We start from the raw sequence: 14,581 nt of genomic DNA, 5'->3' as shown, positions 1-14,581 counted from the left end.
TAATTTTAGATTAAAATTCATCTCTTTGTTTTGAAAAACATAAATATTTTTTAACAATTTTTCTTTTTTTTTTTAATTATTTTCTTATGGAAATTAATGGTTTTAACTCAACATTTAACTGTTAATTGAAATTTTAACTACTTTGTTAACAAATATTTTTTTCATGAAGATTTATCATCTTAGTTGAAAATTCATCTCCTTCTTTGAAAATTTAACTATTTTTTTGAATTTTTTTTTAGGTGAAAATCAATAGTTTCAATTGAAAATTAAATTGCTTTGTTGAAATTTGAATTAGTTTTTTTAAAAATAATTTTTTCGGTTTAAGATTGATCATTTTAGTTGAAAATTTTGTTCCTTGTTTGACAATTTTACTACTTTTTTAAAAATTATTGGTTTCAATTGAAAATTTAACTGATCCATTTTTTTCGAAATTTTCTCTTTGTTAGTATAAAATTCAACTATTTCGTTAAATATTCATGTATTTTCTGAGAAAGTAATTGTTTTGGTTTAAGTATTTACTATTAAATTTTTTGTCGAAAATTCATATTTTTCTCTTGAAAATTCAACTCTTTCATTGAAATTTGAGCTACTTTGCTAAAAACTAACTTTTTTTCTCAAAGATTTATCATTTTAGTTGAAAATCTGTGTCCATGTGTGAAAATTTTACTACTTTTTTTTAAATTCTTTTTTTCTTTAATTTCAATGGTTTTAAATGAAAATTTAAGTTTTTCAGTTTTATTCGAGAATTTATTTTTTTTAGTAGAAAAGTCAACAATTTGATTGAGAATTCATGCTCTCTAATTTTGAATCAGTGAGAAATGGATTAATCTTTTTAGTTGAAAATTTAACTATTCGACTGAAAATAAATCCATTTTGTTGCAATTGCAATATTTAAACTTGAAAGGTTAGGAATTTAAAGCTTTTCATATGGAATTCAATATTTTATACCTAAATTAATTTTATTTAAAACAACTTATTTCCCTATTAATACCCAATTTTCGTGAATCTTAATCAAAATTTAAATGAGTTAAATTGATAATTTTCTATTTCCTATTATAAAACATAAAAATGTTTTCCTTAGCTTGTAATAATATGTTATGTAATTTACGGTTTGCCCCTAACCGCCTAACCCAAACAAACTGGTATTTGTGATTAATTTACAAAAAAGTCAAATGACCCCTAGCTCAAATTTACAAATCTTTATATTGTTGCCGGCGAGCCTGAAAAAAAGAGAATCTCGTAAACTCATTGTCAGCAAGGTTTCACATTCAGGTTTCGCTCGCCTACTGTAGAAATGCAAACTCCATGTCTTGAAAAAAAACTCTTTCAAATGGATGTCTGGTTACATCATATTCAGCATTTTAATAAATCGGAGACAGTTCCATTTTTAACAAAAAGTTAAGTTTATACGTTAAAGATTCTCTAATTTAAACACAAAACATGAATAACAAATTTTTCATTAAAAAAATATTGTTTAGCTCATAAAATAAATATTCTATATTTGAAGAAAATTGCAAAGTCTTAAATCTTATCGTTTATTCCATATCCAATTATTAAAAAAGCGCATGGCACCATTATCGATTCTTTCTCAACACTATCGCAATCTCGTTCCTTTTTCCCGTTTAAAATAAAATGTCTGCAAGCTTCAGTTTTATGAGAAATTTTAAGTTATTTAATTAAAATATTCAACAATCATATTATTCAGTGGAACAGAGGTACCCAGCACTTTGATAAAAAAAAATAGAATGTAGGCAGTTTTGAAGATTTCTTAAAAAATATGTTTTTGGTAATAGTTTTGAAATGTTTCAAAGGAATGAAAAAAGTTTCTCAAAAATCGTGGAAAAATTAAAACAGATTTCTCATTTGAAAAATAAATTTTAAGAGAAAATTGACAAAGCTTTTAAAACCTTTAAATTTCTTTAAAATTAGCGAGATTACAAAACTTAATCAGAAATTCGAGTAATATTAAAAGATATTCAGAAATTTTTAAATTAATTTAAAATTTGAAAACTTAAAGCAGTTTTTAAAAATGTACATTGTTAAATATATGGAAATAAAAATGGTGAAACTTCTTAAGGATTTTGAAAGGTTTCACGATAATAAATTTTGTGTTAATATTCATGGGATTTAAATTGACTTTTTAATTGAAAAAACTAATTTTAAGACAGTGTTCAAAAATTTGTTAAAAGGTTTCAAAAGATTTGAAAGCAAAGTTTTTAATTTTTCAGAAGTTTAAGAACAATTTTGGAAAAGTTCCTAAAAATCTAAAACAAAATGTAAATTTTGTAAGACTTAAAAAAAAATGTACAAACTTTTTAAGAAGTTTGAAAGGTTTCAAGAAAATAAAACATTTTTCTTCAGATTCCTGGGAATAATTTTAATAACTTTTCAATTTGTAAAATAAAATTTTAAAGTAAATTCAAAAAGTTATCCAAACATTTCGAAAGATTTCTACAAATATCGAAAGTATCTACAAGATAGCAGGGCAATTTTGATCATTTTGAAAGATTGTAAAAAATTTTAAGAATAGCTAGAGTCAGTTTGAAGGATATTTATCTTTCATTTTTTAAAAGTCCTAAATATCTTTTAAACTGGCTCGATATTTCCTAAAATTGTGCAAAATCCTGAAAAATAAATGATACTTTTTCGACGATTATTTAAACAAAATACTTGAATTCTTAACTAGATAGTTGAACTTTCATCTAAAAAAAATCAATTTTTAACCAAATATTTGAATTTGAAACCAAAACATCTAAATTTTCAACAAAAATGAGTTTTTCAACTAAAAAAGACAAATTGTCAACCAAAATTTAAATAGTTAAATTTCCAATTATAAAGAATTAATATTTAATTATTCCAGATGCATCTGAAAAAGTTATATTTTTAGTTTAAAAAAGTTAATTTTCAACAAAAAGAACAATTTTTCAACAAAATAGTTGAAGTATCATCTGAAATAGTTTAACTTTCAGTAAAGAAAATTAATTTTGAGGCAATAAAAACAACGAATTTTCAACGAAGTATTTAATTTTGCAACCATAGAGATGAATCTTCATTTAAAATTATGAATTTTCCACCAAAAAATTACTTCTTATCAAAAGAGCTTAACTTTTAACCAAGTAATTACATTTTTATTTCAAAATGGCAAAATTTGTACAAAAAATGTAGTATTTGATGTTTCAACTAAAAAAGATTTAAATTTCTAATAGAAAAAGTTGAATTCAACCAAAAAAAGACATTGTTGTTAATTTAGATTTTTTTCACTATTTTATTTTAGAAAATTAATTTTAGGCTTTCAAGATTTTAAAATATTTCAAAATAGAATCTAAATTATAAATTTAATCAATATAAATATAAATAAGTTTATAAAAAATATAAATTATGCAGGATTTAAACAAATTTAACGTATCGTTTGGATTATTTAAATATATATTCTGAAATTTTAGAATTTTTGAAAATATTTACAAATTATTTAAAATTTAAATACATTTCCAGATATTCTAAATAAAATGTCGATTTTTTAAAATCCTGCAATAAAATTTTGAATTGTTTCTTCCAGGCTTTTTTTTATTTGTATCAATTAATTTTATGAAAGTATTTTTAAATATTTTAAAACATTTCAAATGGTTTCCTAAAATTTCGGATTTCAATTTTGCAAGATTAATAAAATTTTAGAAAAATGCAAATCATTTTAAAAGATATTTAGAAGTTTTAAAAAAACTTCAAAAATAATTAAAAAATTGAAAAGATTTATATTAAAAATAATTATTTATCTTGAAAAATTAGTTTTAAGAGAATATTTACTAAAATTTTTTAATATTTCAAAACATTTTCGAAGTGTTTAAGAGATTATTTAAAAAAATTTTAATTTATCTGCTATATCATCAGAGATTGTACCTTACCGACAGTAAATCAACCCTCGAAACCATGGAGGCAGAAAATCTACACAATATCGAGCAAGTTAAGAATCTTCAATAAAAGAAAATGCTTAACGTCTTAAGAGACTTAAAAATAATTTTAAACTTAAATGATTTCTTCAAGAGAATACAAAGATTTTTTATAATTTTTTATTTTTTAAAAATTATTTAAAATTATTATAAAACTTTGAAAAATGCACTAAATATTTCTTTCTTTTTTAAAGCTTCAAAATGTTCTAAATATCTTCAAAAGTGACATTTTTTCTAAAATTTGGCTAAATCCTGTAAAATAAAAAAATTCTCCTAAATGTGCTAGATCCTTTTCCGACATATCTGAAGTCTTCAAAATTTGTATTACTTTTTTTATAATAACGTAGGAAAATTATATTTATGTAACTTCAAAGCAAATAAACAAATAAACTTAAAAAATAAATAATGATTAGAAATTTTTGTTTTCAATTCAAAATTATTTTTACTTTCAAATTATATTAGCTCAACAAATTTTCCTTTCTGGATTACATTTTAATAAAATTTAAGCTCCAGAAAATTAATCTGCTTGGTTCAAAATTCATCTTTTTGTTTGAGGATTCAACTATTTTGTTGACATTTTTTGTTTTTGGACGAGTTAAACGGTTTTTTATTTACAATGAACCTTGTTTGCTTGAAATTTCAACTATTAGTTTAAAAATTTAAAGAAAAATTAAACAAATTAATCTAAAAATAGTTGCTCGAAATTTTTATTTAAAATTTTTTATTAGGATTTTAATCTTTATTCTAAATTTGAATTTGCTTTCCATTTCAAATTCTCAATCAACAGAAAACGTGTTGTTGATTTCAAATTTGAGTCGGATCCAATTTGGTTGCTTGCCAATTTTTGAAGCATTCGGGAAGCATCTGCATACAATCTTTGAATAAGAATAATTAAAGCTTTTCACTTTTTCTTGTCCCAATTGCAAAATGTTGTTCATACTGAAATACTGAAATACTTGGAAGGCTAATTTTAACTAAATAGTTTATTGACACCAAAATTCAAACTTTAAAGTATAAAAATATATATTTCGAACAATGAACCAACAACGTTCTAGTTGAAAATTTGGTTCAAACTAGTTTCAACCAGAAAGTCTTTAAATTATTACCATTTAGGTACAAAAATTGCATTTTCATCTAAAATGATGAATCTTACAAAAAGATGAATTTTTAACTAAAAAGGATGAAAAGTTTTACACGAAAAAATATTATTTAATCACCTAATTCAATTTCAACCTGGTAAAAATTATTTCTTTTGGATGAAAAATTCGTCTGCTTGGTTGAAAGTAGAAATAATTTGTTAAAGAAGTCACTTTTTTAAAATTTCTTTTAATGAGAATTTAATTTTTTGGTTGGAAAATAGTTTTTTTTTTGTTGGAACTTCATTTTTTTTGGTAGAAAAAATTTTTTTGATTGAAAATTCAACTGTTTTCTTGAAAGTACATTGTTTTTTATTTAAAATAAAAATATTTTTTAGTTGAAAATTCACCTATTTGATTGATCGTTGATTAACTTGTTAAAAAATCATATTCTTGGTTACAGATTAATGTCTTTGTTGAAAAATTTAATTATTTTGTTCAAAATTCTTTTTTTGCTGTTGAATATTCATCTTTTTCCTTGAAAATTAATATTTCTGGACAGTTTGGATGAAAATTCGTCCTTTCGGGTTTCCAAGTCAAAGATTTTCTAAAACATAAAACTTGATTATTTTGTTCAAAATTTATTTTTTTTATTTGAAACTTATCTTTATTGGTTGAAGTCAACTGCTTGAATGAAAGTGTAACTATTTGGTTAAAAAATTTATTTTCTGGTCGAAAGCTCATCTTGAAAAATAATCTCTTTGTTTGAAAATTTAGTTATTTTTAAAATTCAAATTTTTTTTCAAAATTCATACATTTTTGGTTAAAAATTTAATTGTTTTGTAGAAAATTGTTTTTTTTCCTGAAAATTTCAACGGGTTTGTAGAAAACTCAATACTTTTGTTGAAAATGTCTCTTTTTGGTCTTTTTTTTGGATTCAACTGTTTTGTAGTTAAAATTAATTTTTGTATTAAAATATCATCTATTACGTTATTCAACTACTTGATCAAAAGTTGAACTATTATGTTATAAATTCTTTTTTTTTTTAATTCTTCTCTTTAGTTGAAAATTTAATTATTCTTTTAAAAATTCGTTTTTATTTTGTTTGGAAATTAACTTTTGCTTTGCTTGAGGATTCAAGTATCCTGGTTTCTTTCAACTTTTTTTTTAATTCATGTATTTTCCTTAAACTCGTTTTTCTTGGTAGAAAAATAATCTTGTTGGTCGAAGACTTGCTGTTTTCATTAAAAAGTAATTTTTTTTTGGATGAATTCAGGTTTTTGGTAGAATATTCATATTTTGGGGTTTAGGTAAAAAAATCCTGATATAAAACTAAACTGTTTTGTTGACAATTTGTTTTTGTACGAACTTAACTGTTTTTAATTAAAAATTTAAAAAATTTGTTATTAAAATACTATTAAATGTTGGGTTGACGATTGAGCATTTAAAGTCCGGATTTAAATCCGGACTACAAAAGTGTGTCGGACCTAGCAACATTAAAAATCCTGAATGTTTATAACTTTCAGACTTATGTGTTAGAACTTATAGGTTACTTATAGAGGTGCAACGACTGTAGAATTAAGCCGTTAAGGCCATGATGATGTGGCGCATTCGGTCGTTGGCCTTTGGTAAACGCGGAGTTATCAGAAATCTGGATAAAGAAGAATATTTCTGCCGGACCGTATATACATATATATTTTAATTATAAATATAAATATACTTAGCTATATGCATAGTGGATATTTTCCATTTTGGCTTAGCTATAGCTATAATTATAACTATATCTATATCTATATATAATATATCTATTCCATCTATCTCTATACATGGTGGCTGGCCACAGCTCGTATCGCATAATGAGATAACTGGCCTTGTAACGAGATTATCATTCACGATACCGTATCGAGGTTTCTTCCGTGACCGCCATCTACGGCCATCGTTCGCTATTACCCCCTTTATGATGTACCCACATGATATGATTGCTAATTTGCGATTATATGCTGGACCTTCAGTTTCATCCCAGAAATTACATTTCCATATTCTTTTTCCTTGTATATGTAATATGATACCCAACCGGTAATATGATACAATATTACTGTTTTTTTTCATATTACTTATATATGAAAAAAGAAGATGGAAATGTAATTTTGGTTGAAAGTTCATGTTTTTCCGTTTATTTGATTTAAAAATTGAGGTTTCTTCCGTGACCGTCATCTACGGTCATCGTTTGCTACTCCCCTCTTTATTATGTGCCCACCTGATACGATTGCTAATTTGCAATTATATGCTGGAGCTTCATTTTCATGCAAAAAATTACATTTCAAACTTATTTTTCCATTTATATGCAATATGATACCAAAACAATAATACGATACATTACAGGTAATATGATATTATATTACTGTTTTGTAATCATATTATATACACATGGAAAAAGAAGATGGAAATGCATTTTCTTTATTGTATGTCCAATTTTTCATTTTGCTCGTTCAATTGGTTTACAAATTCATCTCTTTAGGTACAGATTTCACCCTTTTCGGTTAAAATTTCATTCACCAAAAAAGGATGAATTTTTAAACAAAACTGTTCACTTATCATCGAAAAACATTATTTTAGAACGTGTTGTGTGAATAACACAAAAATTAACTATAGAAAATAAATTTCAAACCAGAGGGATCATTTTTCGAACAAAATGTAAGCATCTTCAACGAACAAAAAAACGAATTTTCAACAAAATAATTTTTAACCCAATTGTTTCATTTTGAACAACGTAAATAATTTTTCAACTTAATAGTTGTTTTTTTCAACCAAAAGGATGGATTTTTAACCAAAAAGAATGATTATCTACCAATAAAAGACGAATTTTATTTTTAACAAAATGTTTAAAGTTTAAACTAAAAAAATGAATTTTCAAATGAATTTTTAACTAAAATCATGTCTCTCTGATAAAAAAAATAAATTTATAAGAAATTAATTGAATCAAGTAGTGATTTTTTTTACCAGAAAAGTAGAACTTTTAACCAAATACATGAATTTTCAAGTAGGAAGTTGAAGTTTCAATTAAAAAATATAAATTTACAATCAGATACAGAATAGTTCAATTTTTAGTTGAAAAAATTATCTTCAAATAAAAAGAAAAGAATTTTCAACCAAATAGTTCAGTTCTTCACGAGACTATTTTAATCTTCAACCAAAAAGATGTATTTTCAAGCATGAAGTATAATCCCCCCCCCCCCAAAAAAAGAATTTTTAACAAAATCGTTAATGTTTATAGAAAAATTTCAATTTCCAAAAAAAAAAACAAAAAATAAAATACATTTTTAAACTAAAATAATAATTTTGTATTAAAAAAGACGAATTTATAACGAAAGACATGAATTTTCAACAAAATAGTTTAGTTATCAACAAAAAAGTTGCGTTCTCTGCTAAAAAAAAAGACTTTTTAACTAAAATTGTTAAATTTTGTACAAAGTTAAATAATTTTTCACGAAACAGTTGATTTTTCAACCAAGGTCAGTCTCAGTCTAATTGTTTTCTAAGCCTGACGAAAAAATGATACAATACTTTAGCCGTTATTTTCACTGCAAGGTTGATCTCTTTTTATGTAGCCTCGTTTTAACTTCCAAATACAATTTCCAAAGAATAAAAGTTATGACTTAAAGCCTGTCGTTCCAGAGATAGGTACAGTGTTGAAAGTGAGCCTCGAAGTGCTTGTTCACGTACGCATATTGCAAAATGCCCTGGACCTTGAAGCCGTGTAGTCTCGTCCAAGGATCCAAATTATTGGTCAATTTAAGCATTGAATCCTGCGAAATACCTTTTTCACATGTCTTCTGCTCCCAGAAAAACATTTGTTTGAATAAACGAAATTTCGTTGATTTAACTAAAAAGACCTTGGAAACTAATGGGCCTGAGCGGGGAACTTCACATGATGACTTTGTGAGGGTCTTCACTTGAAGTGATCGCTAGAGAGATTGATCAGCAACCTGGGTTGGATCAGTTATGCGGAACAAACGTGCTATTCAAGTAAAAAACGCGGAAATTATAGATCAATGTAAAAATCTATGTCTCATTTCCCACATTACTCCCTTCCTCACCGATTGTGTTAATAGTATAATGATATAGACATAGACAGAAAAATATTTAATACAACCAAGAAAATTGGTCGATTAGTAAAATTGGCTTGATTCCTTTTTCCACTCCTTTTACTCCTCTCCATTTACTTCATCTACTCCTTTTCTTCCTTCTTCAACTCTTTCTTTTCCTCCATCTACTCTTTTATCTACTTCTTCTCAATCTGCTACTAATTTTTCCTCTCCTTCTATTCCTCCCTCTACTCCTTCACCTCCTTTTATTATTTCTCCTCCTCTTGTTATTCCTTCTCCTTCTTCTATTCTTTCTCTGTCTCCTTTTACTGCTTTTACTGCTGTATATTTCATATATATTATTCCTAAAGATATCCTTTATATACTCATTCTCGTCCTCCTACTACTACCTCTTCCTCTTATTCTATTCCTCCTTCTACTCCTTCACCTCCTCCTTATATTCGTTCTCTTCCTTCTTTTACTGCTTCTACTCCTGTATATTGTATCAATTCTTTCTAAAGATCCAAAAGCATAATCAATTTTTGATGAATAAAAAAGGCTACTCCTATATCTACTTATTTATCTACTCCTTCTCCTCTTTTAACTTCTCCTTTTCGTCCATTTACTTCATCTACTCCTTTTCCCCCTGCTTCAACTCCTCCTTTTCCTGCATCTTATCCTTTATCTACTCATTTTCACTACTACTGCTTGCTTCTGCTACTACTGCTTTCTCGCCTTATATTCCTCCTTCTTCTCCTATGTCTACTACGTCACCTTCTCGTTCTTTTCCTTCTCTTTCTCCTGTTACTGCTTCTACTCCTGTATGTTGCATGTATTATTCTTAAAGATCCAAAAGTAAGATAATTCTTTGAATTATAAAATAAAATTCTACTCCTACTTCTCTTACTCCTCCATCTACTCGTGCTTCTCCTCATCCTTCTCCTCATTCTAATCCTTCGAATCCTTCTTCTCGTCCTTCTCTATCTACTCCTTTTTCTAATTCTACTCCTCCTTCTTCAACTCCATTTTTTCCTCCATTTACTCCATCTGCTCCTTTTCCTTCCCCTTCAAGTCCTTCAAGTCTTCATTTTTCTCCCCCTCTAACTCCTCCTTCTCCTCTATCTGCTCCTTCTCCACGTCCTTCAACTATCTTTTTCTTCCATATACTCTTCTCTTCCCCTTTCTACTTTAATTTCTTCTCCTTCTACTCTTTCTACTCCTCATCCTACTTCCTTTTCTATTTCTTCTGCCACTCCTTTGCCTCCTTCTACTACTCCTTTACCTCCTCCTTATACTCTTTCTCCTCCTGCTACTCCTCGTTCTACTCCTCTTCTCCTCCTTCTACATCATATTATCCTTCTACTCTTACTCTCATTCCACTTCTTCTCCTGCTTTAACTCCTACTCCTTCTCCTCCTTTAACTCCTACTCCTTCTTCCTATATTACGTCAGACAATGGCTGATCAACGTTGACATCATAATTGCTTGAGCAGCCTTAAATGTTCTTATTAAACACCAAATCGCAATTGAATTGGAGTACGGGTTCGTACCAAAAACCTATTCAAATGTTTTTTTGACTATTTGACCCCCCTTTCCGAATTTTGACCACGGATTCGAATTTAGCTCACCCAAAAACATAAGGAACAGTACTTTTGATCTGTTTATTGTTTTGTTATACCTATAAATTTTTCGGTCAAACTCATGTTATAAAATTGATCGCTTTGGTCGTTAATGGGTTAAAATATTTGAGTATTTAATCCCCTTTTCCCCTCTTTTCTAATTTTTTTTAAGAATTCCTCGTTTTCAACCTGTTTTCAAGGAGGTTCCTTGAAAACAAACATATTTTTGTTTGAAAATTCATCTTTTTTGTTTAAAAATTATATTTTATTGAAAACTTAATTATTTTGTCAAGACGTTTTTTTGCGTGTCAAAAAGCCGTCTTTTTCCGTAAAAAATACCAATATTTTTGTACAAATTCAACTATTTAATTCAAAATTAAATTTTTGTTGAAAATTGTACTTTTTTTTGTAGAAAAAAGGTCGTTTTTGCTTAAAAATTCAACTATTTTGTTGAAAATTCATCTTTTTTAGTCGAAATTTCACCTATTTCATTACAATTTTTTTATTAAAATGAATCTGTTTTGATTGAGGACTCAAGTCTGGTAAAAATTTGTCTTTTTGTTTTAAAACTTCATCTCTTTACTCTTTCGGTAAAAATTGTACCGTCTTTTCTTTAAAATGTTTGGGTGAAAATTAATTTGTTTTTTCTGAGGATTCAAAATTCGTTGTCCTTTTTGCTGGAAAATAATTTTTTTACAAGTTTAACTTCTAGTTTGTGATGAAAATTTATTTTTTCTAATTGAAAATTCATGTAATTTGTCAACAATTTGTTTTATTCTTCGCAGAAAGTTAATTTTCTTGGTTAAAATTTTTTTTCCAGGTATACGTTTTTCTGTTTTAAAGCACCTTTATTTTGTAATGCTAATATAAAAGCTTAAAAACATCAATACATTGTTTGAGCATCCACGCTCTCTAAATTTGAATGAATGAGAAACGGTACTCGAAAATAGATAGAAATGGATCACTGAACAATCAAATTAGTGAGGATTTTCACTGAGGAACAGTGAATTTCGACTTATTCAAATTTAGTTTAAGTGGAATGATTCCAATTAAATATCTTTAGAAAATAAAACAGTAAAATGTTAGCAGAATTTTAGCTCATGTCTTGCCATTTAAAGTAATTTTCGAAATTTTGAACTAAAAAAATTAATTAAAAAAAATGTAATAGTTCTTTAACCAAGTAAATATTTTCATTTCAAAACAAAAACAGTTGAATTGAATCGAAAAGTCGAATTTTAAATACAAAACGGCGAACTTTCTATAAAACAGCTTAATTATTAAACAAACAATTTAATTTCTAATAAAAAAGATGAATTTGGAACCAAGAACATTAATTTGGCACCAGAAAGGACTAATTTTCAAGAAAAGACGTAAATGCCAATCAAAAGAAACTTGGATTGTTAACTGGTTTTATTGTCTTCTATTAGGTAGCACCTTATTTGACAGTACATAAAACGGATTTTACTGAACTTTTAACGAGTATCCATTAATTTTTTGTTACAGAAGAAAGTAAAAGGAAATCATGATTCTAGAAAAGGCCGGAAGTTCAGCCAAGACGAGCACTTCAAACGCTATTAAGTCAATGACGCAAGTTTCCAGAACATCGGAAAACGACTCGAAAACGACTTCCGGTATTCAGCAGCATAGGGTTCATCCGTTGCCTGTCGAATGTGTATACCGTGGCGAAGGAAACGCCAATCTTGTTTTTGCATTACCATACGTAAGTTTTCACAATTTATATATCTTATAACATCCTATCTACTCCTCAAGTCCTCACCCTCCTAATTTTACATCTCGTTTTCCTTCTTCTTCCCTATCTCCTCCTTCATCTACTTTTCCTTCAACTCCAATTTTTGCTCCATTTACTCCATCTACTCCTTTTTCTCCTCCTTTAGCTCCTCCATTTCCTTATCTACTCCTTATCTAGTCCTTTTCCTCCCCCTTCTACTTCTTCTCCTTCTACTCCTTCACCTCCTCGTTACTCTTCTCTTTCCACTCTTTTTTCTCCTTCTACTACTCGCTCTACTCTATCTCATCCCCCTTCTACTCCTTCTGTTCTGTCTGCTAGTTAACCTTTTCCTCCTCCTCCTCGCGCTTTCTACTCCTTCCTTTTAATTATAACTAATAAATATATTAACTATAGACTACGCTACCAATTTTGGTCTATTTTTCCCCCCCCCCCCCCACACTAATTGACAACCGTAGTTTTTTATCCTCCGCCCCGCCCGGAAAAGTAAGTAATCCAAAAATTCTCTCAAAACAGGGAATATAGAGTAATTTTTCAGGAAAATAGGGGAATAAAAGGGAATACATTTTTTAAAATAAAATTGATGTAAATATAATACTGAAGATGAATTGTCATCCCAAAAGTTGAGTTTTCATCAAAAAAGTTAATTTTCAACCCAGAAAGATGACTTTTTTACCATAAAGATGAATGTAAAAAAAAGATTAATTTTTTGACACAAAAGTCGAATTTTCACCAAAAGATATTAATTTTCTTCCAAATAATTGAATTTTAAACTTATAAACTTATAAAGTAGAGATTTCCAACCAAAGATGGAATACTTCAATTTTCAGACAAAAAAAAAAACTAATTTTTCACAAAATAATTAAATTTCAAACCAAAGTAAGGAATTTTCGATTAAACTGATAAGTTTTAAACTGAAATGTTTGAATTTGTAATAAAAAGAATATATCTACAGAAAAAGATAAAATTTGAACCTCCTCCTCTTCCTCCTCTCCTTCTACTCCTCCTCCTCTTGCTCCAACTCCTCAAAACCTTCTCTTACGCAAAATATTTTCAATTCTGTGAGACACTTAAGAAGAATTCATTCAAATTCGGTGCAAATAGCCACTGTTATTGACTGAACATCAGTTATTCTAAGTGACTAATTCAGTCAGTTATATTGACTGTTTCACCTGTTAAAGCGACTGTTTTGCCGGTAGAAATGAAAGATCTTTATTGATTAATCTAATCAGACCAATTTTGACCCTAATATTTCGGGAATTTTCCCTAACATTCTGTAGGGAAATTTTCGGAAAACATACGGGAGTTTTTCCAAACTTTAGGGAATTTTTCCTAATATTTTGCAGGAAAAATTTAGGAAGTTTCGGAAATGATTCTTACTTGAAGCTTCGATTTTGTATGACACCTGCAACGTATTACGTCACATAGCTAGTTCAAAGGTATTTGTTTTGTTGGTCCATCTATTCCTCCATCTACACGGTAAAAAAAATTGAGCTGTGACAGGGTTATTGTTCCCCATTATAGCTAAACATTTAGCTGAAAACGAACGAAGGAATTAAGAAATATCCCTGGATCAGCGAAAATGAATATCCTTGACCATTTTCCATATACCAGGGATATCGCATAGTCAAACCCCTAATAAGTATAGCTATAATAGGGATATTAAGAATAGGAGTTTGAAGGAATTATCGGAAGTGCGCCGGTGCGTTGTGAGAGCAGCGAAATAAAATGGCGACGGTCTAATCGGGAGCAGTGACAGTTGAGATTTACTTTGGACAATTAAACGCTTTTTACCACTTGAAATGTGCGCGAATGTTAATATTAAATCGAGTTTATGATGCGGTAATAAAAAATTACAATTGTTTCGATTGTAGGCGATAACTATATTGAAATATCAAGAACCGCGATAAAAACAACAAACTTGACCTCCAAATGCATTATGCGGATTTCAGGGAAATTCATTTTTGCGATACCAGACCAAAGATTGGCTACTGTAAGTTAAAATATTCCTATAACAACTAAATTTTTTTTCTAATCTAAAGATAATAAAATTACACATAATCTGTCGAAAATAATAAACTCTCCAACTTAGCAATTTTGTCCAAATTACT

At 27.9% G+C, this 14,581-nt stretch overlaps 1 protein-coding gene across 4 annotated transcripts in view; it reads left to right on the top strand.

Moving 5' to 3' along the window:
* Positions 1-14,581, top strand: part of LOC117175262 (inositol-pentakisphosphate 2-kinase) — a 396,916-nt gene that overhangs the window by 263,603 nt on the left and 118,732 nt on the right. For all 4 annotated transcript variants that reach the window (XM_033364969.1, XM_033364965.1, XM_033364966.1 and 1 more), the window contains one exon: positions 12,227-12,443. In XM_033364969.1, the coding sequence (XP_033220860.1) occupies positions 12,246-12,443 (198 nt within the window). In that variant the 5' untranslated portion in view covers positions 12,227-12,245. The remainder of the gene's footprint in view (positions 1-12,226; positions 12,444-14,581) is intronic.

This window comes from Belonocnema kinseyi, chromosome 6 (genome assembly GCF_010883055.1).
Source record: "Belonocnema kinseyi isolate 2016_QV_RU_SX_M_011 chromosome 6, B_treatae_v1, whole genome shotgun sequence".
Classification (NCBI taxonomy): Eukaryota; Metazoa; Arthropoda; class Insecta; order Hymenoptera; family Cynipidae; genus Belonocnema; species Belonocnema kinseyi.
This window is presented reverse-complemented; position numbering and strand designations above follow the sequence as displayed.